Source organism: Colias croceus, chromosome 8 (genome assembly GCF_905220415.1).
Source record: "Colias croceus chromosome 8, ilColCroc2.1".
NCBI classification, from domain to species: domain Eukaryota; kingdom Metazoa; phylum Arthropoda; class Insecta; order Lepidoptera; family Pieridae; genus Colias; species Colias croceus.
Window position 1 is genome coordinate 9,418,159 of NC_059544.1, and position 26,026 is coordinate 9,444,184.

At 32.2% G+C, this 26,026-nt stretch overlaps 2 protein-coding genes across 2 annotated transcripts in view; one reads left to right on the top strand and one right to left on the bottom strand.

Annotated features, from left to right (window-relative positions):
* Positions 1-926: 926 nt before the first annotated feature.
* On the bottom strand, positions 927-2,887 carry LOC123693716. The gene is made up of 3 exons (XM_045638914.1): positions 2,883-2,887; positions 1,263-2,591; positions 927-954 (listed from the first exon to the last, which is right to left on the bottom strand). The coding sequence occupies exons 1-3, from the start codon at positions 2,885-2,887 to the stop codon at positions 927-929; spliced, it is 1,362 nt and encodes a 453-aa protein (XP_045494870.1).
* Positions 2,888-12,831: 9,944 nt separating this feature from the next.
* The window catches only part of LOC123693535 (ATP-binding cassette sub-family G member 1-like), a 43,815-nt gene continuing 30,620 nt past the window's right edge, over positions 12,832-26,026 (top strand). Inside the window, exon 1 of the mRNA XM_045638693.1 lies at positions 12,832-12,976. The gene's annotated coding sequence lies outside the window, so the exon portion shown is untranslated. The remainder of the gene's footprint in view (positions 12,977-26,026) is intronic.

The following is a 26,026-nucleotide window of genomic DNA, read 5'->3' on the forward strand; positions in this document are numbered from 1 at the left end:
GCATAGTTTTTATCCCGTAAATCCCACGGGAACGGGAACTATGCGGGTTCTCCTTTGCAAACGCGGGCGAAGCCGCGGGCGGAAATCTAGTATTTATATATTCGTAGAATTAAACTATTAACATACATGGATGAGTACCTCCGATTTGCTATTGCCAATAAGTAACATATAATTATATGTTCAGATTTACACTAGTGACATCATCTTGTGTTTCTCAGTACCACTTAGCACATTATTCGTTCAAATAGTTCTATATTAAGTGTTATAATAGTCTCTACTAGTATTATAAAGCTGATTTGTTTGTTTGGTTGTTTGAACGCGCTAATCTCGGGAACAAATAAATCGTATTAATTAAATCTTGAGTTGGACAAGCTACGACCAAAAGGTTATTTGGGTTTTTTAGTTCCGTGACTAAAGGGCAGAAAAAATATTCGTATTTACTCTGTCCGTCTGTCTATTCTTGTCTGTTTGTCTGTTATCCGGCTGTATCTCATTATTACCCGTGATTGATGAATAGCTTAAATTTTCAGAGATGATGACTTTCTATTGCCGCTATAACAACAAATAATACAAAATCGAGGTTAAGCAATGGTTGGAACTGTCATAAATTGGATGCCCATTTTTTTAAGATACTCTTTAGCCTACGGGAGCTTAAGTGCGGGTGCCGTGAGTCCGACTTGCACTTGACCGATTTTAAGTGATTAGCGAAATGAAATATGTAACATCTAATCTTATAAATGTTTAACCTATTGAGCCCCGAGCGGCCCGATCTGACCACGACACAATAGATTTTCTATTGTGTCTGTGATTCCGGGGGCTGAGTTATTAAAATCCTTTGTGATAACGTCATATTATGAACATTGTTTTTGAAATTGTCAGGTTTCTCAGAAATCTTAAGTGTAATTAATTATTCTTATAGCAAGAAGTTAGAGGTGGTGACCTAAAGTACAAGTACTGTATGTAATATTATGTTGTGTACTTACATGTTAACTGGTAGACATTATTTTAAGTACCCGGGAAATTTTTAAAACCTTGTTTATTATGGCATCGGTTTTCGGTATATTTTTAATGACATGAATAATTTTCAAACTTTGTTGTTTGCAAATTTTGATAGTATCGTATTGTGTTTATATTTACGTTGTAAATAGATTGTAAGTAGTTCTATACTGAACAGTACAGACGATAACCCGATACCTGTAAAAAACATGAACCACGGTATGAATATTTTAGGTTTACTTCTCTTCAAAACTCTAAAGTGGTACCTGTTTAACCTCTCGGTCTGAAGTCTACTCAAATGATGGCTCATCAAACCAACTTCTCCCACTCGAAGGTAGTACTGTTGCAATTTGTTATACATAGGAAAGCCCTTGAACAAGTAAGTGGCATACAGGATCTTTGTCATGGGTGGTGAAATCGTATACATTGTTGGTTTTCCATGAGCATCTAGTAAGTCATTTTCATAATAATTGTACATTGATAACAGGCTAACTGTGTACCTATTACTCTCTCTACGGACTATTCGTATGCTCTCCAGATCACCTTCGCATCGCTTTTCATCTTCGTTCGGAAATGTAATGTTAAGTATGTTGTACACGATATGCCTGACCGCCTTACTGACGCAGGGTTTTAAATTGTAACTTACGATGTCCTCCTCGCTCGATATCTGATGTTCCAAAATCGGATTGGTCATGAAGCTCACCAAATTAGATAAATAATAACAATGAATGAGATACGCGAAGACAATCCAAAATATTAAGATGAATCTCGATTTAGTGCCTCCTCTTATTCGACTGCTCTGAAGCAGCAAATACCCAAACAGTTTTAATAGAATGATAGATTTACTTTCTTGTTTGTTTATCAAGAAGTATAGGGATGAAAAGAGTACGAAAACAAGGAGTAATAGAAGCCACACAATGCCACGGAACTCCTCTAGAATGTTGCCCAGTTCCCCGGCTCGGGCCCGGGCAACTTGTAGAACAATATAATCTATGGAAGCATAATTATCCGTAATGTAGGTGAACACTCGCGATCTCGGCCCCGTCAGGATCATAACTCCAACCACTATATCAGTCTTGTTTGTCTGCAATCTCCTCAGAGGGCCGACGGCTGTCGAGCCATTGACGATTATCGAAAACTCATCTGCATTATATTTGTACGTATCTTTTGTCGTGAAATTTTCTTTCTTCGCTATCATATTAAGAATGTATTGGTTGATGCCAGGTAACGAATAGTCGCTGGATGACGGGTCGATGGCGTGAGGTGGGAAGTGGGTATAAGTAATTCTGAATTTGCATCGATTTAACCCCGTTATCAATTTATTATAAAATAGATCAATAAACTCAGACACTCCGTTGCATTGACCGAATTCGATTATTCTGTCGTATTGTCTCCCACATCTATAGTTTTCGTACGGGTTGTAGGTGAAGAGATCGACGGTTGCAGTGTCGTTAAGAAGCAAAACATTGACCACGTGTACTTCTAGAAGCATGTCGAAAATTTCCCTCATACTCTCATGACTGAGATATTTTATCACGATAATAATTTTAGTATATGGGTCCCATGATGACACTTTTGTTAAATTTAAAAAATATCTGGTGAAAGTTTTTGAATTCTTGGTAAAAATTATGTAACCAGAGTAGGGATGAAATTCAATCTTTTTAGTGGTTCTTGAAATGATAACAACATGTTCTATGGTATGTATGGTTTTTATTAGGCGTTTGTTATCACTTTTGAAATCAAGAACTGCGACGTCAGATCCTCGTTTATAATATTTTTGTAAAATATTAGCAATGCAAGTGATGGATGAATTGTCTTCATTTTGAAAGAAAAACTGTTCGGAAAGAACAATATTGCTTAGCAGAAACAATACACGAGTTATTAACACCATGGTGAAAAAGTTGTGTTTCATAATTGTCACACGTTTGAAGACATTATTATACTATTTAACGATGGAAGTTAATTGCTGTGTTGTTAGACTGTGAGACGGAACGAAATATTATTTTATCTTCCATACTGAGAATATTGTTTTATTACATGGCACTTCAGAGTTCAGAATAATATTTCTAAGAATTAAGCCTCTCTCTGCGTAAAGAGTAATATACTAAAATAACATGTCATATTTAAGTGCAAAATTTTCCGATACCATTTTGGGTTACGGCACAGGTTACGGTTTAATTTTATTAGAAGCTACAAAGGTGGCATTTCTTCAATTAAAACCCTTAAAAAAGTCATTATTAACTCAGGCCCCGGAACCATAGACACAATAGAAAATCTATTGTGTCTGGGACCGATCGGGCCGCTTGGGGCTCAATGGGTTATGGTATTTTTGAAGCAAAGTCATCCTAATTCGCAACATCAACCTTATTCTAAATTGATCATTAATGTTAATAGAACAAGCTAAGTAAGTATTTAAAACAACCTCGTATAAGTGATTCGTTATAAAATAAAATGATATATAAAAAATAAATAAAAATGTTCCGCACTGCTTATAACGAGCAAAATTCTTACCATTCGTCACTTAGCAAAGTAACAAGAAAAAACCTCCAAATAATCCGGTTTGGATTTTACGTTTTATAAGTGTAATAAATGGCACTATTTAATTATTTATATCTAAAAAAATAAATAATTTTAATTACTTATCTGTTACTAGTTTCCGCCCGCGGCTTCGCCTGCTCTGGCTAAAACCTAATAAATTATATTCTAAAATCTTCTCCTTGAATCACTATCTATTCAAAAAATCGTATCAAAATCCGGTGCATAGTTTTAAAGATTTACGCGTGTACATAGGGACACAGGGACATATGTAGTGATATATTTTCTGTTGCTCTTGTACTAAGTTGTGGATAAAAAGCTTATCTTCTAGATCTCCTAGATCTCGCAGGTTATAAGTTATAACATTAATAACCTCTGTTCACATCAATCATGTTTTATTATCCATCATATATTAGTTATTAACCTAGAACTCATTAACACTGATGAAAATTGTGTTCTTAATGCATCGTGAAAGCTGAGTAATCGTTCTCATTTTCAGTAGTTAATAACATTAGAAAATAGAAATTAACCACCTATAGGTAGATATTAGACGGATTTATTTATTAAATTGATAATTATGTATTTTAATTTTATAACCCATTGAGCCCCGAGCGCGAGCGGCCCGATCGGTCCACGACACAATAGATTTTCTATTGTGTCTGTGATTCCGGGGCCTGAGTTAATAAAGTTAGAAGTATATTCATATTTTAAACAGAAACAACTCGCTTACAAATGTGTTACCTACTGACATAAAATAATAAAATATATGTACTTACATCAAAACAAGATCGTCCGTTTATTTACCATTAAAGTAATAAGAAAATATATTATTATAATTTAGCATTATGTTAAACCGAATTTAGAATATGTAGAGCAAAAAAAGGAAAAAAATAGGAAAAAATAATGAATATGACGCGTTTACCAACATTTGTTTTTTATTGTTTTATAGGAGTAATTTGGCGGACTTCCTTATTAAATAAAATATGAGTGGCTTCTGTTTATGCTGTGATTTTATTATGGTGCGAAATGTTAGGCCTATTGAAAAAAAACTTGTTGTAAATCTTTTTCTTTATAATTGCTCTTGATCAAAAGTTGCTTTGGTTTTTACTTAAAATAATTTCATTTAATTAATATTATGATGAATTTGAAATTTTGGTTTTACAGCATTCAAATGCTTTATAAATATAAATTTATAAAGAATAGAAAAAAATGGACACGAGGCGGGACTCAAACCGACCGGACCCGGTTTGCCGCGAAAGGATGCGGGTTCGAGGCCCGCCTCGTGATCGAATTTTTTCTATTCTCTATAAAATAATATTATGATTTTTTGATGCTGTTAACTGAACTAGCTGCAAAAACTTCGATACAAAATAATATAACAATTAGCTAAGTAGGCACACATAACTAAAATAAATACGATAATACATCCATTATCTAATATTTATTTATTTTCAGTAAGTCTTTTCCAAAACAAAGATACATATTATTTGTGAGAAATATATATATTGTGTAGGTACGTACATTAATTTAATGATAATATAAACGCAAATGTTTGTCTCTTTTTTAAGCGAAAACTACTGAACTGATGAATTTAATATGTAGGTGTTAATGCTGTGGTCATATTATGTCAATTTTAGTAACCATCTAAAACATACGGGTGATATTTATTGAAAATTTCCATTATCAATTGATTGATAATTGATATGATGCGGTATGAACTAATCAATAATATTTATCTAATTTGATATTATAAATAAATAACCCAAAAATATCATAGCTGAATCTTTAGTGCGCCTGCCGCCTACTTTTTTTTTTTTTTTTTTTTTTTTTTATGGTGTTTCTCAATGTTAGCCAGAAGGGCTTCTACATTTTAACGCGGACGCGGGGGTGAACTGAAGGTTCACCCTGGTAGCGACATGCACAAGGGCGTCCCCCCTTGACGGGGACCACGAACCTCGGCTTGAGCTGTCGCTTGAGTGGAGGAGGCCAGAAGGGCCCTAATCGGACGGGGCCTGCCGCCTACATAGTACATATTACTCTATGGCACGGGGCACCTACTTTAGTTAGAGAATAGTATGTACCTACAAGTTTTATAAAAATGTGTTCAATTATTGTTAAAAAGACATATACCTATTCTATTATTCATACAGCTTTTGTACACAATCTCTCCGTTTATTTTTTATTATTAATCTTACAAGATATTTAACTGTCTCTTCATCTATTTATCAATCCCAATTTTCTCCTAATGACTTAGGACAAGTTCCTACTTTTCCAAAGTCCTAGTGAAAGTGCCTAATCAGTAATCACGCTTGAAAACTAATTGAATATTATATAATATTATGTGTTTTTTATAGTGGTAGTAAGAAAAGCTTAAGAAATTTGCACCAATAGTTAATTTATAAAATTCAAAAAACTTCATGCGTTTCGCATTTCGGAAGGACAACGTCTGTCGGGTAAGCTGGTGGATAAACGTAAAAACTTGACTTGTGACAAGATAATTATTTTAGATAAAGATTTAGTACTTTTTATACCGCGTTCCGTAAACAATGAAAACGGTATTTGTGTATGACTTGCTAAAATTCATATTGCCTAAAATCACAATAGTTATTTATCATATTATATATCTATTTATATAGTTGGTTCTTAGATAACAAGAGATTTGGCATTTACTGGGCGAAACTGCATGTGAATTAGACCAGCAATTTATTGTGTACTAGCTTCCGCCCGCGACTCCGTCCGCGCGGATGTCGGTCTTCGCGTGGATGGTTTATTTCTCCATTTTGAGTAGGTACCTCTGACAATAAAATCTTATAAATATCTATTGGACCCAATTCCCAAATACCGCTAGGCCTATAATAATACGCAACGTGTGTTCGCGGTTCTACGGAACAACGTATATGTATGGATAAAACTGAAAACTTAAGATTAATTTTTTTCTACGCATTTTTTCAGGATAAAAAGTATCCTATTTTACGCCCAGGATAATAAGGTATAATTATACCAAGTTTCATCGAAATCGAACCGCTAGTTTTCACGTGATGCCTTCACATACAGACAGACAGACAGACAGACAAAAATTTTTTTAATCACATATTTGGGTTTGGTATCGATCCAGTAACACCCCCTGCTATTTATTTTTTCAATATTTTCAATGTACAGAATTGACCCTTCTACAGATTTATTATATGTATAGATTTTGTAATTTTGAACTTTGCGTGTCGACTGAATGTAACTTTTAGATTAATAGTAAAATAAGTTTTTTGTAATATCTTTTGTAAATAATTATAGACATAAGAAACATATATATTTAAAATTAGTCTTTGCGTGTGTACAGCTACTTAAATGCCAATGATTTCATTTTAATTTTTAGGGCTCCGTTCCTCACTAGGAAAAAATGATACCCTTTTAGGATTACTTTGTTGTCCGTCTGTCTGTCAAGACCCTTTTTCTCAGGAACGCGTAAGAGATATAAAACTTATAAGCCAACGAAATAAAAAGATACAGGTGTTTATGCAGCAAGTTTTCGCAAATTTCGACATTCGCATGGAAATCAAAACCTTTATTTATTATACACACACACAATATAATATATAGAACACAGAATATAATATATAGAAATATTTGGTACGAAGCAACGTCTCGTATCACAGATAAAGGAAAAATTGTGAAAAGTTTAAACTTTTAGTTACAGCATTAAAAAAAAAACAGGTTTATACGGACCCCGGTGCGCGGGTCCGAGTCGCACTTGGCCGGTTTTTTAGCTATATGTCATCTTTGTGTTGCCTTCGTGCACAAATATTCTTACATGAATAAATAGATTTAGATCAATATATATCAAGTTTCAATCCGAAATTCAATAGGCATGATCATTTGTAAGCTATCATGCATGACAGTAAATCAAGTCATGCAGCATGACCGTCTAGAGACCGGGTTAAAACGATTCTTGTTTTTATAGCCATAGGGTCATTGTAAGCCAACTTTCTATCAGATTCATCATGATTATTGCGTAATTCGTAGTCGATTTGACTGACTATAAACACTGTACAGTACTCCAAAATTAATAATGCGCATGCAAATCTTCGCTAATTGTCGTATTTCCAAAATTATTTCATTTGACTTAACAAATTTTACTAAATTATGCATGAAGAAAATGCATTTAACCACTCTATATACATATTATCGTCTTCGGAGGCTCCGGGAATATGACAGTTGCCGAACTGTGACGAAGATTTCTTATCACTTTTGGAGTACTGTATGTAATATGGAACCTTACTTTTAATAACATGTATAATAAGTCACGATAAGTTTAAAGTAACTGGCAGCTCAATCTATACTACTTGTTTGTTTTAACGCGCTAATCTCAGGAACTACTGGTCCGATTTGAAAAATTATTTCGGTGTTAGATAGCCTATTTATCGAGGAAAGCTATAGGCTATATATATCATAACGCTTAGACCAACAGGAGCGGAGCCACGCGGGTGAAACTGTGAAGCTCGTTATATGAATAAAACTGTAAAACGTTATAAATTTTTTTAACAATTGGGCTTATCTGGCTTTTAAGGTTATCTTCTCCGTATATATTATCTGTGACTATCCGTTGGTTCATTGACTTGTATTGTCTGTATTTGGTTTTTTGAAAACAATTGTAATTACTAACTAACTTGTTTAGCGGAAAAACGTCACAGAAAATAGTTGCAAGTTGTAAATTCGCCGTCCCCGGAGAATAAAATGATAGCTGCCATTAACCATAGTTTTATTGTTATGCCATATTTGAAACCTACGTAGCCTAATATATCTACATATTTTCTTGTAACTTTTTCCTCAAATCCACAAAGTTATAAGATATTTATTTGATTTTTATCTTATTTAGTTTATAAAATTCCTAGAATAAAAAGTCGCTTCTTTAGTCATTATTTTTATGTATATGGTCTATTTGACAAGTTTTATCCAAATTACTGTTTAATATTGATACTATAATTAGTAATTTAAGACGACGAAATCTCGTCTAGACATAAATTAGGTATATGATTCCTCTATTCATATTTTTGTGACCTGACAGTACCAGTGTTTGATTAAGAAATTAAACGGTTGACGTCTGTATTGTGGTAATATTTGCTTCTTAAATATTGAATAGCAGGTGAGAAAAATCAATATAACGTTTTTTGTCTAGCACTATATTATTTGTGATTAACTGCTGAATAGTTTAAAAATATACAATGAAATGCTAGCTAGCAATATGGGTATGATTTTAAGGCATTTTTTTACTTGATTAGAATAATAAAGGTTTTATACAGGGTGTAATCGTTAAGTGTGCACAGGCGATTATTCAGTAACTATTACAGATATCAAAAAAATTTAAACTGATATCGAAAGTATTTAACCTAATGAGTAAAATGGCCATAATAAATTTTTAAAAATAAAACGAGAAATATCTAAAAAATTAACTTGAAACCCTCCCATACATTTAGTATGAGATACGAATATCCCATGTACATGTGGATCCAAAAGTAATGATAATCAATATTAAACAAGGTCATTACAGTTATAATAATTATGTAGTTCTCTAGATACTTAGTCTTCTAACTAGAAAATATACTCAAATATTTTTTTTCCTAAACTTAAAAAAAAAAACTTTGACTTCATCCACAAAAACTCCTCCACGCGGCCATCACTTCGCAGTCGTCTTAAAATAATTTATTGCTAAGAAAGTGTTTCTTGTGCCGAGGAAAGAGATAAAAGTAAATATGAGCTAAATCAAAAAAATAGGGTAGGTGTTCAAGCATTTGGAATGCCAATTTTTGAATGGCAGCCATCGCAACTGACGCTTTGTGATCTGGTGCGTTGTCTTGGTGAAACAGCGTTCAGGTCCGCAGTTTGCCATATCTCTTTTCCTTACTAACCTACCGCAATCTTTTAATTTGGTCTATTTAGTAAGAGCCCAATAAAGTGGCTAACTTTTTAAAATATTCCACCATAATTATTCCGTCAGCGTCCCAAAAAACTACCGCTTTAATCTAACCTACTGATTTTCACTTTGAATTTCTTCATCGTCACTTTGGAAACTCGCATCCAGGACATTGATTGTTTTTTGGTTTCAGCATAAACATGGTGAACTCGGGTAACGTCCATGATCACAAAACGTGACAAAAAATTATCCTGATATCATTAAAAATTTAGAAATTTACCCTCTACGTCTACATGTCGAATCGTTGTTTCTTCTTTTCGTCGGGAAACATTCTGGCACGCACGGTTCACATTCAAATTAATGTAAATAATTGGAAACGTGGCCTGTTGATATGATTTTTTTGTGATTACTTAGCGAATACATGAGCAAGCCAAAAACATTTATTTTATATTTTTATGTGCACAGGAAATACCCAATTATCATTACTATTGGATCAACCTAGTAGAAAGTATGAAAGATTTTAGCTTTTTCTTTCTTTTTTTGGTTTTCTGCTTTAATTACTTCGCAAATTTGAAGGGAAGTTCATTTAGAAACTGTAAATAGAGCTCCTCATTGTATTGCACAATGAGGACATCACTTCAAAAATCTGCTATGAATACAAAATGTATGGGAAATAAAATGTATGGGAGCGTTTAATGTAACATTTTTAGATATTTCTCGTTTTATTTTTAAAAATGTATTATGGCCATTTTACTCATTAGGTTAAGTACTTTCGATATCAGTTTAAAGTTTTTTGGTATCTGCAATAGTTACGGAATAATCGCTTGTGCACACTTAACGATTACACCCTGTATAATTACCTATTTCATCAATTGTATTATTGGTAATGTTTTTAAGGTTTTCTTTTACTTGATAAGAATAATATAGCTTGTACATAATTATAATTGTTTATCTGTTTCAGACTGAAAATCAGCGCTCTCCGGGTGTTAAAGCCCGACAGCATGGATGAGTCTGACCCGATAGCCATGTAGGTATAGATTATTTTATTATTATTTTTAAGTTAATATTCTTGTCAACGATTATTTTAATTGATCAATATATAATATCAGAATATAATAATCATTCAAAATAAAAAAAAGGTTTATATTTTTTTTCCAATTTTTTTAGTCGTTGAAAACTCAATTGTATCTAATAAAATAACTTTATTTTAAGATCAATTTGTTTGATGTCTTGTTTTAAATATATTCTTTATAATATATATATATATATTAAAAATCTTGCTTGGAATATAATTTTGTGATAATATATTACAAAATTATTTTAATACTAATGTATCTATTATCAGTAGGTACATTATTATTGTGAGAATCTTTGACATTTGAATAGAACAGGAATCTTATTTTTACAAAGATCAAATCGGGCCCGTGGTTCCTGGGATAAGCGCGTTCAAACTAACAAACTCTTCAACTTTATTGTACCTACCTATATATGGTTGGTACTTGGTAGGTATTGTCTGTTTACCTTTTGCATAATAATGAATGCATTGAACTGATGCATTGATGTTCTACATATTGGAAATATCATTATCATTATAAATATTTAAATGATTATATTAAAAAGTATAATATACGCGTGTGCAGGTATATCAAATCTATACATATAATAAATCTGTAGAAGGGTCAATTCTGTACATTGAAAATATTGAAAAAATAAATAACAGGGGTGGGCAGGGCATAGGGGTGTTACTGGATCGATACCAAACCCAAATATGTGATTAAAAAATTTTTTGTCTGTCTGTCTGTCTGTCTGTCTGTATGTGAAGGCATCACGTGAAAACTAGCGGTTCGATTTCGATGAAACTTGGTATAATTATACCTTATTATCCTGGGCGTAAAATAGGATACTTTTTATCCTGAAAAAATACGTAGAAAAAAATTAATCTTAATTTTTCAGTTTTATCCATAGATGTTGTTCCGTAGAACCGCGAACACACGTTGCGTATTATTATAGGCCTAGCCGTATTTGGGAATTGGGTCCAATAGATATTTATAAGATGTTATTGACAGAGGTACTCAAAATGGAGAAATAACCATCCACGCGAAGACCGACATCCGCGCGGACGGAGTCGCGGGCGGAAGCTAGTGCATAATAATTAATAATATATTATATATAGCACGGATATTTATTTTTGTATAAATACTTTTGGTACATAGGTATATGTTTGGTATAATATCAAATATAATACATAGGTATTGCATGTAAAATAAGACATATGCATGCCTTTTTAACTATAATATAAAAATGAATCGCAAAATGTGTTGGTAAGCGCATAACTCGAAAACGGCTGAACCGATTTCGATAATTCTTTTTTTATTATATTCCTTGAAGTACGAGGATGGTTCTTATGTAGAGAAAACGTAAACATGTACCACGGGCGAAGCCGGGGCGGACCGCTAGTTTGTTATAAAAACGTTTTTACTTTTTTGTAAGCACAAGTAGAATAATTAGGAAAATGCGAAAATTCTCTTTAAAAATCGTTCATATCACCTATATTCCTTTAGAAGTAATTTCATATTTTTTGAGATTAAAAAGAAATTAGTCTTATATAATTGTGATTAAAATTAACATAACTTAGGCCCCGGAATCACAGACACAATAGAAAATCTATTGTGTCGTGGACGCCATATTTATACCTAGGTGTATAGGTAATTTTATCAACGAACGTCTTTAAAACCGGTTTGTAATTTATTGTTTTATTGACTATTTATTTGTTTTAATTGAATATTAATAAATAATATAATATTAATAAATAATATAATATTAATAATTAAGTATGCACACAATTTAATTAAAACAAATAAAACGTAACTAGTACAGTTAACTGTACATTTCCTTTCTCCATGAAATACTTAGAAACGTCATTATACCGCACGTAATATGCATTCTACCCTTGCACATCACATGTGATTACCATAGGCACAGATAATACATTACCTAGTATAATTAATAATACTATATTATTATCTGTGACTAGCCGTTCCCCGCGGTTTTACCCTTATTGCTCCGCTCCTGTTGGTCTTAGCGTGATGATATATAAGATATAACCTATACCTAGCCTTCCCCGATAAATGGGCTATCTAACAACGTAATAATTTTTCAAATCGGGTCAGTATAATTCCTGTTTTTGTGATTTTTTGTTGTTTTCCTGAGATTAGCGCTTTCAAACAAACAAACATACTCTTCAGCTGTATAATATTAGTATAGATATTACTATACTATAATAATATGATAAAGCTCATGCGTAATTCGTGGATAAGCTTCACAAATGCATGTAACACACGTAAAAACTTATTATACTCCATAGTCCATAGTTAGCTGTTAGTACCCTACTAACTGGCAGTAAGTCGTCACGCATTTCACGGAGCGAAAGTCGCGCGTGCCGGTTCCGACTTATTATATTATATTTATATTATTATTATAAACATTTAATTAAAAAGGAACTAAATTGTATTGGTGTGTGTGTAGTGGTGTTTTTGAATCGTGAGTATACTTTTATTCCCGGTTGGTTAGTCCTTTGTGGAATAATTCATGGATGAATCAATTGAGTGCTCTCAATTGCTACTGTTTCTTCTGGATTTATCAAATAGTATAGGCGAAATTTTTAAAATATTAAATACCTATTTAAAATATGGACTTAATATTCAATAGTTTTAGAAATATTACAATGAGTAATCTTATAAACTTAACAATAAATAATTCTTATTGTTTTTATTAAACAAAAATTAAATTGATTATCATAACGCCGAGTGCTTTAAATTGAAAGTAATGACGGTAAATTAAATTTCAGACAATTGCCTATCATTCAGAAAAGTGAAGTATATTTTTGACGTGCAGGTACCTATGTTGTACCTATAAAATATTGTTTCGGTTAATTAAAAAAAAAAAATATATATATATATATATATATATAGATATCTCCACGGGCACTATGTTGATCAAACGTGCCATATAGTTAGTAATTATTTGATCCGTTTTCACTTGTTGATCCGGTTGGTATTTGTGGATCCATTGCCACACCACCGTCCGTATGTGGATCCGAACGGAGCCACAAGTGTCACCATCAGTAATAATAATAATTACGTGCTTTTTATACAAATCCACCTTTTTTGCGTTTTAGCTCTTGTTGATCCGATTCAAATGAGCCAATCAGAGCCCACCGAGCTCAGGCATTGGTCGCTTGCGGCCTTAGCCATTTGAAGGTTTAAAGACATTTATTCCCGTTATAGAAACGTATGTTGCCGTTCGCCTTACATAATTTGTTCGGATCTTCGGGAGGGCAAGATAGCTAGCTCGTCTATTAGGATAGTGGCGATTTTATGTTGAGATTATGATATTTGTATTTATGTTTTTATGTAGCGCTTTGCGGATGAACATACACGTATTATAAAAGTATAATTGTTTTAAATTCATTATTTTAGTGTCGTCGTAGATTTTATTTGTAGAAGTTAAAAAAGGATAGTTAAAGAAAGTTTTAATGATTTTATATTGTAAAATTTGGAGTGGCGCTAATTTAATTTTGTAAGCACTCCCCCATACTTCTATTAAATACATAAGGTGCGGCTTTAAAAAGGTGTTGTAGATGGTGTAGCGTAATTTATGAGGAATGCAAGAAGAAATATTACGCAGAGATCTAAGAAGTGCTGATAATTTATTTTTTAGGTGGTCGATGTGATAATTCCATTTCAGGGAGCTGCCGATTCGCAGATCTAGGTTATAATTTTGTTATGAGCTTTGAATTTAGATATATTTATTTTTAATAGATTGCTTTTGTGCTTGCGCTATCATGTCATGTATAGAGGGACCAAAATAAAACAGACAAGTGTCATCCGCATAAAGTGTTAGGTGACCTTTAGCTTTAAATCTTGTAAATTATTAATATAAAATATAAATTGAAAAAAAGCAATGGGCCTAGAATCGAACCTTGTGGTATGCCATATGTAATTGGTTAGGGAATTCTATCGTGGTTATCTATTTTAACTATTTGTGATCGATTTTTTAAATATGATTTCTGCTTTACCATTAATGTTAATGGATGTTAATTTCTTCATTAAAAGTTCGTGAGAAACGGTATCGAAGGCCTTTTGTAGGTCAATAAACACTCCCAAAACTATATTGTTTGCGTCAATGTTCTGTTTTATTTTAATAGTTAGGTCCATAGTCGCTGACAGAGTGTTACTTTTTGGCTTAAATCCGTATTGACGCACCGAAATAAAATTAAATGAGTCTAAATATTTTTCTAATCTCGTGTGTAAAATCATCTCCAATATTTTTGACAATACTGGCAAAACCGAAATTGGCCTATAGTTACCAGGTTCAAATTTTGAGCCACTCTTATAGATAGGAGTTGCCTTCGCTATTTCTAATGAGTCCGGAAAACGTCTTTGACTTATGGCTTGGTTAAAACAGTCGCTTAAGCTATGATTTAATTTTTCTTTGATGCATTTAATTGCTTTTGTAGTATTACCATCAAAACCTGTACTACAGTTTGAATTAAGGTTATTTATAATTATATATTTTTACTAGCTTCGGTAGGTCTGAACTTATTAGTGAGGTATTTTTTTTTAATTTCGTAGTTGTCTTTAGATTTCCTCTCCTCTGAGTTATAAGATGTCGATTCTGGGAAACCAGCAAAAATTACCATTTTTTCGCGGCTCTTTCTGTCCCGTAGTTCCTTGATTAAGTTTTAATTTATATGAAGTTGATTTTTAGACGTAAAACCCGATGGGTTGGCTGACTGATTTATTGATTAAAGATTTAATTCCAGTGATTTTATTTTACTCTCACCCTGGTTTATCTAGGATTCTAATTGAGAAATTAAGTAGCAGTAATTATCATACATGCTGATGACTAATTAATTTCATTGATTTGATTCGTATTTTGGCGAATTAAATTCAAGGATTGTTCGTTGGACGATTTAATTTCGGTAATTTGTGTTTTTACCTCAGAAATGTTTTCATGAATTTTGTTTACTATTTGTTCATTTGAGCATACATATTTTTCAAGTAATGTACTAATACGGCTCAACTCCGACCGAATATCCTTCATATCATCACTACATCTGCAATTTTGTTCTAGCGGTTGTTTCCGTTTTCTGTTAGTAATTTGAGTATCAGTTGGCATAGAACTCGTAGAAAACGAACTTAGCTTCGATAGGTCGGGATGCGATCCACCAGCAGTACCCACTGCACCACTGCTGATTAAACGTGTTGGCGATCTGCGTACACTCTTTACTCCGCAATGGATAATTTGTGCAGGAATATGAGTCGTCATTTGTTTGACCTAAATCTAACATTTTAATTATTTTATCAGATTGATATCAGCATCAGGGCAAAGGCGAACGCTATACGTCAATAAATATTATGATAATAATCTTGATATTTACTGATGATTCAAGAGGTAGGTTGTTATTTGTAGGATGCATACTACTTGAGAATTATCACCGTCGCTGTATGACGAAAGGTTCGTCCAAATATCTATCTTTTTAGGGTTCCGTATTTTTAGTTTCACAACGTTTTCTATAAGTTTCAATTGAATTACGGTCGACTTCTTCAACTTCCATAAGACTCAGGAGATTTTTTGCTTGCCCTAATTTCATATCCCCATGTCAATATCATGCAAGTGCATATAAATGGAACAGATCAACATACGACTAATGATTTGGAATATAAAACGGAGTCAAGAAGTGTTTGAGCATTTCAAAATTTGAACCGTTACGGAGTCGAGTTCGTCTAGTCTAGGCGGATTTAGCAATGTATGGAACATTATACCTAACTATAATATGTTTGTGTACGGAGCCAACAAATACTGTAGTGTTTACGAAAAATTAATCTACGTTACTTAATATACAGTTTCGTTTTGTCGGATCAAATAAAGCTGTAATTTTGATAATATAAATGGATCTGATCAACATACGACTTTGGATTTGGTATATAAAACGGAGCCAACAAGTGTTTATGGGTTTCTGAATTTCGGCCGTTACGGAGTCGATTCAGTTCGAGATCTTAGCAATAAAAATGTTGAGTATATCAATTTCTCCATGAATACGATTGGCAACATCGCCCAAAACTTTGCGCCGTTGCCACTCCGGGCAAGATCTATGCAACCGGAGTCGAGTAATATCGGGGTAAAGGTGGAGTCAGGAATGCACGGCAGTCGGGCTGGATCAACTTAGTGCCCAAGTTGGTATTTATATATATATATATATATATATATATATATTAAAAAAAAATATCATTTAAATACGTATATTTTAAATTCAAATACCTACATTTTATTATAATATTTTATCGACCGCATGCATAGACTTTTATTTCAATTATGTAGGTATATGCATTTATAAAATACCTACATGAAAAATATATAATCTTTTTATTAATTCACGAATTATTTTATACTAGCTGTTCCCCGCGGTTTCACCCGCATTGCTCCGCTCCTGTTGGTCTTAGCGTGGTGATTTATAGACTTCCTCGATAAATGGGCTATCTAACACCGAAAGAATTTTTCAAATCAGACCAGTAGTTCCCGAGATTAGCGCGTCCAAACAAACAAACTCTTCAGCTATATAATATTAGTATAGATGAAGTTAACCATGAAACTCGAATAAATATACCATAATGAATATGGTTTTGTTTTTCACGGATTTTCTAAATGATTAGGAATTAAAATAATGTTATTAAAATTCGTTGATAAACATTTAAATTATACTTTATTAGGTCAAGGAATTATTGTTTACACTAAAGTCATTTTTATATAAAAAAAACCTTAAAAAACCTTTTTTTTAATATAGTTAAAACACAGTTTATTGAGACCTATGTCGGCGATAAAAAAAACGAATTTGTGCAAAAAATATGTGCATAAATTGAATTTATGATTTATTAACTGGCTTGTTCAAATAAGCCAAATATTTATTTACAGATTATAAATATTAAAAGTGGTTTCTGATAAACATTTTATTTTAGGATGATAAACTAGGTATTCGATTTTAAAATAATATACGTAACAAGTGCTTCAGAAAACTGAATAAAGAAATCACTTACATACCTACATTTTGCTTTAAAATTTAAACTACGTTGATTCATATAATTAGGCACATCAAAACTACGATGAAAAATATTGACCACTATTTTTAGCACCTAAATACTATTGATTTCTATGCTGATACTTCCGCGGCGCGCGATTATACAAATAATATTGTAAACTAAGTTCTTTCCGCGACTTTCTTCGCTTACATTTGTAATCCATACTATATTAATATTATAAATGCGAAAGTAACTCTGTCTGTCTGTCTGTTACCCTATCACGCCTTAACTACTGAACCAATTTGCATGAAATTTGGTATAGAGATACTTTGATACCCGAGAAAGGACATAGGCTACTTTTTACCCCGGTAAATAGGATAGGTTTTATCTCGGAAATCCCACGGGAATGGGAACTATGCGGGTTTTTCTTTGACTGAGCGGGCGAAGCTGCGGGTGGAAAGCTAGTTTATTATATATTTTGTCATATATTTATTTTACTTCTTCCATTTTTCTAGTCGTTGTTCCAATTAATTCTTATTTAAATGTGTAAAGCAGTATAGGCCGTTCAGAATTATAATTTAATTAAAATGACCTTTATAATATTAGCGTGGTTTTACGATTTATTTCCAAGATAAGAGTCGCGCTTAAAAGATAAAATTAAAAATCTAGTCCGGGCAAAAACAGGAATTCACGAATACGTAATTAAATAATTTGCGTCAAAGTGTAATAGAATAATAGTCTTAATAATTAGAAATAATTTACAAAAATATTGGATAATTTTAAATGAAGTTGAATATAAAGAAGTTATAGGCACCTTTTTGGAACTAGTACCTATTCGATTCTTTCTCAACTTGTTTTATTGTATACTGTATCAACAACCTTTTGATTTTAGAATAATTCATCTCGATACTTTTTATATAATGCAAATAATAAATAAAAAATACAAATAATATTATGTTCTGTTTCTAGAAGAAGACTTCAGTGAAAAAACGTAACGAATTAACACAATTTCTACTATTTTACTTCCTAAGTTATTTCATGTTTTGCTTTTAAAACAAAATTGTTTTCGTCTGTATATTATCTTTTATGATATAATCTAATCATAATCAGTAGAATTGGTTTGTCCTGAAAACGGATGACATTCATATTATCTATTAAATAATTAGTATTAAGTACTATTTTTTATAAAATTATAATAATTTTAAACACACTTCAATCTCTGAACAGGCATAGTATAAAGAGAAACAGGTCACCCTCGTTTTAAAATAACTTTCTCAGATGCAGTTCCATTAAATAGGGTTCATTGACACGACGAATTTGCATAAGCTATTAGAACAATGATTATGACATCGTACGGAATTACAGACATAACGCTGTCCATTCCTCTTTACATAAGAATTCGCACAAGCGCATGTTTGATTATTGCATACGAATAAAGCAATGTATGTGCAAAAGTTTATGCACGGGAGATTGTTGCCCTTTAACACAAAAACTTAATGAATTTTTGTGTGAATTCGTGGAACGCTGTAATATCCGAGATATATTGCGTTTTTTTACGTGACTTCAACGGAAGGAGGGTTAGGTATGCCAACTGTGGTTATAATTTTCGAGTGTATAGACTATAGATATATGTATGTATGTATATTTATTTGGCGCGAAAAAGTAAGTAACAGTAAAATTTGAAGTCAGATTTATATTTGGTTTTATAATATTATTTACCTACTTAACGGGACGCGACTCCGTCCGCGCGGAAAAATTAAGATTTATTTTTTTCTACGTATATTTCCGCCTTCCGGGATAAAAAGTATCCTATTTTATGCCTAGGTTAATAAGGTATAATTATACCAAGTTTATCCGCCAACACGCACTTGGCCAGCGTGGTGGATTATGGCCTGTACCCTCATAGGAGGCCCGTGTCCCAGCAGTGGGAACGTATATGGGCTGATGATGATGATGATGATGATGATGATACCAAGTTTCATCGAAATTGAACCGTTAGTTTTTACGTGATGCCTTCACATACAGACAGACAGAAAGACAGACAGACAGACAAAAAATTTTTTAATCACATATTTGGGTTTGGTATCGATCCAGTAACACCCCCTGGATATTTATTTTTTCAATATTGAGTGATTGATGTACAGATTTGACCCTTCTACAGATTTATTATATATTATGTATCTATAGATATCTTCTTAATAAAAATGTGAGTAACGCCACAGCCTACAGCTAGTAAATGTCGTTAAATCGGCATTAACTATTACTAACAACATAATTTATATCTTGTTATTAAAAAATGTGAGCAACGCCATAGCCAACTAGTTAACAAAGACAAATCGGCATTAACTAATAACCTATTTACTATTTTCGATACAACAAGATGTTTTAAAACAATTAATCAAAACATTTGAGGAAATCGCCCTTGGTCCCCAGTTCAGAGGTGTAGGTTATTGGGGTATGTTGTAACCGATTCGGATTTACTTGTTAGTACCCAATTAACATTTGATAAACTGTTAAGTGTAGATAAGCGGTAATTGTTCTGTAGTAACTCAGGCCCCGGAACCACAGACACAATAGAAAATCTATTGTGTCTGAGACCGATCGGGCCGCTCTTGGGGCTCAATGGGTTAAAGTGAAATGCAAAAAGGTAAATAGTATAATATTTAGGTTCTTTATGTGACGTTGTTTTGGACTAGCTTTGTCTGATTAAAAAGTTACATCGTTTCCTGGCTTTTTCTAATTAATTTTCAAATTTTTCAAAATCAAAACTTAAAACACTTACCTACTCGAAAAAGTCCATCTAATTTAACAAACTTTTATCAGATAAATTCCATGCATTAAACCACAGAAATGAAAAGAAAGTTATTATAAAGAGTCAAATTGTATCAGATCCGTTATCAGTCAGGCGGTTATTTAAAACACGTTAAAAATATAATCTCAAGTTATAAGGTTAATGATAAAATGATTGAGTTCCGGAATTTTTTTCTTGCATTTTACTATATTATTTTAATTGGGTTAACAAACTCACATAGCTGCGGCAGGGGCATTATTGGAACTATCTCGGTTGGTCGGCGGTCCAGCTGTTCTAAAATTGCCCTTGCTTGCCTATACACACTACATTAGGATCCAATTCCATTATTGCCCCTGCGCAGGCAGGTGAGTAGCCGGATTAACTCTTTGTCGTTTAAATAAAATATGAAGTTATTATGCGATGTTAATTAGTATCATTTATTGTATTGCCAAAAAGAAAATTTACATTAAAAGATTTTCAATAATTTCGCCATACCGTTTTGCGTATGCATTTTCAAGACATATTTAGTGAGTATTTTTTTCTTGGTTGGTTTTTTATATATTATCTACAAAATATTTTTTTTACATAATTTATTTGAGTAGAAGAAGTATGTTTAATCTGGCTTAATTTATACTTTTGATTACCGCTTCTTGTAAAAATGCGTAATCTCTTAATGTATTGTTTAAATTTACAAAATTACGTTTAAAACTAGTTTTATTTTTATCATTGTACATCCATTATTCATTTGATCCACATTAACGTGGATCAAATGATCATTAAGATAACTTAAAATTGACTGGTCAAGCCCGTCCCGTCTGAATATAGATATTTCTGACGCAGGTTGATTTTAAATAGATCAATCCTAAAAACTAATTATAACTAGTTTCCTAATTTTAATATTCCACGTGCTGAAATGAGAAATAGTTAAAACTCATTTTACTAATTATTTTTTTCTTCTTTCGTTGCGATGCAGATGTTGCGTTTGTAATTAATTGGTGTATCTAATATCAATGCATTTAACTGCAGGATGTTGGTTTTATAGCATTGAGATATACATATGGAGACGACACCGCCTACATCACTTTTGTTCCGCTCAACATACGCCATATGGCTTAACTGCACGCTCATTTTTTATTTGTTTTAAAGTGAAACGCATCAAATATGCCTTCGTGTGTGTTACGATATTGCACAAATACTACAAATAATACGGAAAAGTGCAAAGGAATAACTTTCATCGGTGAGTACCTAACTAGATAATAATTTTTAAAACTTAGTTAGAGCAAAAAAATGGCGCACAGATTTTGTTCGTGGCGTCTCTTGTTTATTATCTCAATGTTTCGAACAGCTTTTGATACTTTATGACTTGTAAGAGGAACGTTGATCCAAGAATACCTTCATATTCTTAACACTATGATGCAAGGAGGTAAAATAGTAAATTTTCCACTATTGACATACACTTATTTATAACAATTACGATTGCAAGAAAGAGAAAAAAATGAAATCATCTTAATTATTTAAAAAAGATAACATAAAACAGCACTGACTCATTTTAGCATAGATTCAATTACTATCAATACATGTACATTGTATTTACCAAAGTCCATGAAAAATAGTTTCATGTGTTAGGTACATTATCAATTTAGGCCACACGTACTCTGATAGTACCGCAGCTTCCTGGACCATTTCATGATAGGGGACAGATGTTCAAATTACATCACTATTATATACATACTACATAGCTGCGCTTCGCGGTTTCACCCGCGTGGCTTCGCTCCTGTTGGTCTTAGCGTAATGATATAGTCTACAGCCTTCCTCAAAACAAGGGCTATCTAACACCGAAAGAATTATTCAAATCGGACCTGTAGTTTCTGAGATTAGCGCGTTCAAACAAACAAACAAACAAACTCTTCAGCTTTGTAATATTAGTATAGATTTGTTATTAGGCGGCTCCACACAGAGCGAGCAGCCTCGCGAAGCATTTTGTGCTGGAAGCAGTTCGCTCTGTGTGGACCAGCTTATTGTTATTAGCTTTTAGAAGTAGATACGGAACCGTGTCCTTCCTAGTCTTTTCTTTATTTCTCTCATTAATTCTTTCCTTCTTCTTCCTTCCTTTTATGTGGGCAATCCATTTCTAGAGGCGTTAAGTATGAAAACCTTTGCAAATGTTCATGTTTATTTGCCGACGATAACTTAAAAAAAACTGGCTTAAAACATGTGAATGGGTTTAAATTACTCAAGATAAATATCACAGGACTACAGCGCTAAGTAGGCGATAAATGATTTTTTACACTGTGTATAGTGTGGACTCCATTTCAAATAATAAAATGATATAAATAATAAATAAATAAAATCATTTATTGAACAAGACTTTTTTATATTTGTTTTGATTCATATCAAAACAAATATAAAAAAGAAATACTTATCTAAAAAACTTAACTTTTTTGCTTGTAGTTTTATTGAACGTGTTGTTACTATATTTTGGTCAGGGTTTAATGCTCTACAATCAAATAAAAAATTAAATGCTCATTACACGCTAGTTTTAAGCGCAGCATGCCGTGTAATATTTATTAATAAATAAATAAAATCTACAGTGAGTCTGTGCAGTGTTTTGAAGCGATAAATAATAATCAAGATTATAATCTCAGTTTTTAGTCAAAAACATTAACACATTAACAATTAAAAACACTAAAAACAAAACAACTATTTCTTCCTTGCAGGAATTTCAAGAAAATATAATAAAATGATACTTTAGAGAAACAACGATAATGACATAATAATAGTGCGTTTTGTATCATTTTGCAACAGAAAATTAGAAGCAAAAATTGCTGTTCCTTGGCCTTGAGGTATATATAAGTTTAAGTTAAGGCCGAAGTTTTTTTTACACTCATATGAATAATTTTTTAAAGGAAGTTCTATGAAACTGTGCTAAAATTCATTTACAATTAATGTGCGTCAATTTCACGTTTTAATTTAGTATATTAATTAGCATATATGTATATATTCAAAAATTTTAATTCTATGCTATATACGGTGAATATATCACGGTGCTTTTACATCAAACGAACATAGAGCAAGAGCAAAAACATTATTTCGTGATCTTTTAGTGTAAACGAAAACTTGTATTCAGTATTAGAACATTGCATAGAAACTTTTCGAACACTCTAAGAACAATGAAAGAATGCTCTACGCCTGTTTAAAATACGAATTAATTGACATAGTCACAATGAGCATTCTCGTTTGATGTAAATACACCGTATAGAACGACTTGCAATATTATGTGCGTCAAGTTACTCTTAGGCCTGAGGCATTTTATTTTTTAATTTGTTCCAACCAGTTTTCTAATTATTACACGAGTATTAAAATGTTAAAGTATAAAAATGCGTTAAATGCTTGTTAAAATATTCATATTCACACGTAAAATCAGAGGTTATTTTAAATTTTACATCTTAATGACATTTTTCCATTTTATCACAGAGTTTGAGTGATTGTAATTTAAATAATTTGTATTTTTTATTTTATAATTTTTGTCGTGTTTTAAAGTAAATTTTAATCATTTGGGAAGCGTAAAACGCCAGGTTTTTCTTGTTAACTATAGGTATATTTTCTTTGATATAGTTTTTGGTTTGTAACTAAGTAATACAATATTTACGTTTATAAGTTATAAATAATATTATAAAGCTGAAGAGTTTGTTTGTTTGTTTGAACGCGCTAATCTCGGTACTTACTGGTCTGATTTGAAAAATTATTTCGGTGTTAGAAAGCCCATTTATCGAGGAAGGTTATAGGCTATATAATATCATCACCAACAGGGGTGGAGCCATGGGCTGAAACCGCGCGGAGCAGCTAGTAAGTTATAAATTTAATAAAATATATGATAGGTATTAGGTTGCACAACACCTTTTAATTTATAAAGTGTTAATTGTATTTGGAGTCTATATTCTCAGCTACCTACATATTATTTTCCATACAAGCTTATATTTAGGTACTTGCCTTATTACTTTACTAGCTGCGCTCCGCGGTTTCATCCGCGTGGCTCCGCTCCTGTTGGTCTTAGCGTGATGATCTATCGAACACCGAAATAATTTTTCAAATCGGACCAGTAGTTCCTGAGAAAGGCACGTTCAAACAAACAAACATGCTTCAGCTTAATAACAAAATGAGTGTCTCATGCATACCTATTATCTACATATTATAAAATTACAATGATTAGCAGAGATAAATGCTTCCATGATCGGTATGACGTGATCAATCGTTTGAGGCTCTTTTTAAGTTATTTTTGAATTATGAAATATTAGCTAAAGGTTATTTTTATAATTCGCTTTTTGTTGCTGATTTAGCATATAAAATGTTCTAATAATAGGCATTACATAATAGCTTCTTTAAAATATATATATAATATATTATGGAAAATAGTAGGTATAAGTTTTTTCTTCTGTGTTTTTTCATTGCTCTCGGTTTTGACAAATTATGGGGAAAAAATGGATAAAAAATTCGAACTTAATAAATTGAGAGAAAAAAAGCGACACATGAAAAACTATTAGAATATTATATACCTACATAGAACATTATTGAAATATATTCGTGTTATTATGATTTAATGTGTGCAGAAACCTATGGCAGAAACCGTACACCAATCAGGAAATTTGCGGCTTAGATATACAGCCGCAGAACTGATTTTGTTCCTTCCTAATTAACAATAATTTGCAATATCATTCAGTTTTGAACCTACAACATAGTACGTAGCTTTCCGCCTGCGGCTTCGCCCGTGTTTTCAAAGAAAAACCCGCATGTTTCCCGTTCCTGTGGGATTTCCGGGATAAAACCTATCCTATCATCTATGTGTTAAACCAATTTACCTTCTATATATGTGCTTAATTTCATTGTAATCCGTTTAGTAGTATTTGCGTGAAAGAGTAGCAAACATACACACCTACACAATACACATACATCCTCATAAACTTTCGAATTTATAATATTAGTAGGACAACATCTAACAGCTCCTTTTATTTCCGCCAAGGAATAAAGATTTTTAGAATTTACCTATGCGCTAATTCATTTTTATTATGACATAGTGTGAGCAAATTACTTATTGTTTTTCCAATTTGGGACATGAGACCCCTCTAAACATGTAACTCAAACTCAAAACATACAGTCTTGAAATCTAGGACTTAGTTTTCGCAACTGAGGACGTAAAATTAACAGATAACATATTTTGCAAACATTTTACAACTTCAGTATTTAACTTGTCACGTTTTTAGACAAAATAAAAAATTAATTGATTCTACAAAAACATGAATGAACACGGAGTAATCAAACTTATTGAAAAAAGAAGATTAATGTTACACGTTTAAATTTATAGAAGAAAAAAGAAATCGCCGCGGCCGCAATGACATTGCCATTTTCTATTGAAGTTATTTAACAACCACAATAATAAAACATTGAATTCTAGTGATTTCTCAACGTCGTCCCTTTTTTATTTTTTATTATTTAAAAAATTATGATTATTTTGTTAAGATTTGTTAATTTTTAATGTGCATTAATTTTTATTTTTATTTCAATTTAGTGGCGCCATCTATTGATAGCTTGCCATAATGATTTTGAATTGGAGGAAAGAATTGGGGACGCTTTTTCAGCAGTTTTGCAAACAAACGCTCTATACCTTAGTAAAATAATAATAAAATAGAAAGCAATTATTTAAAAATATATTTCTAATGTTTTTTC

What these genes read in the sequence shown, in the direction of transcription:
- LOC123693716 (XM_045638914.1), bottom strand. An exon ending in CAGACCGAGAGGTTAAACAG is followed by an intron (nt 955 to 1,262) that starts GTACCACTTTAG and finishes TATTACATACAG; the next exon opens with TACTTGTACTTTAGGTCACC.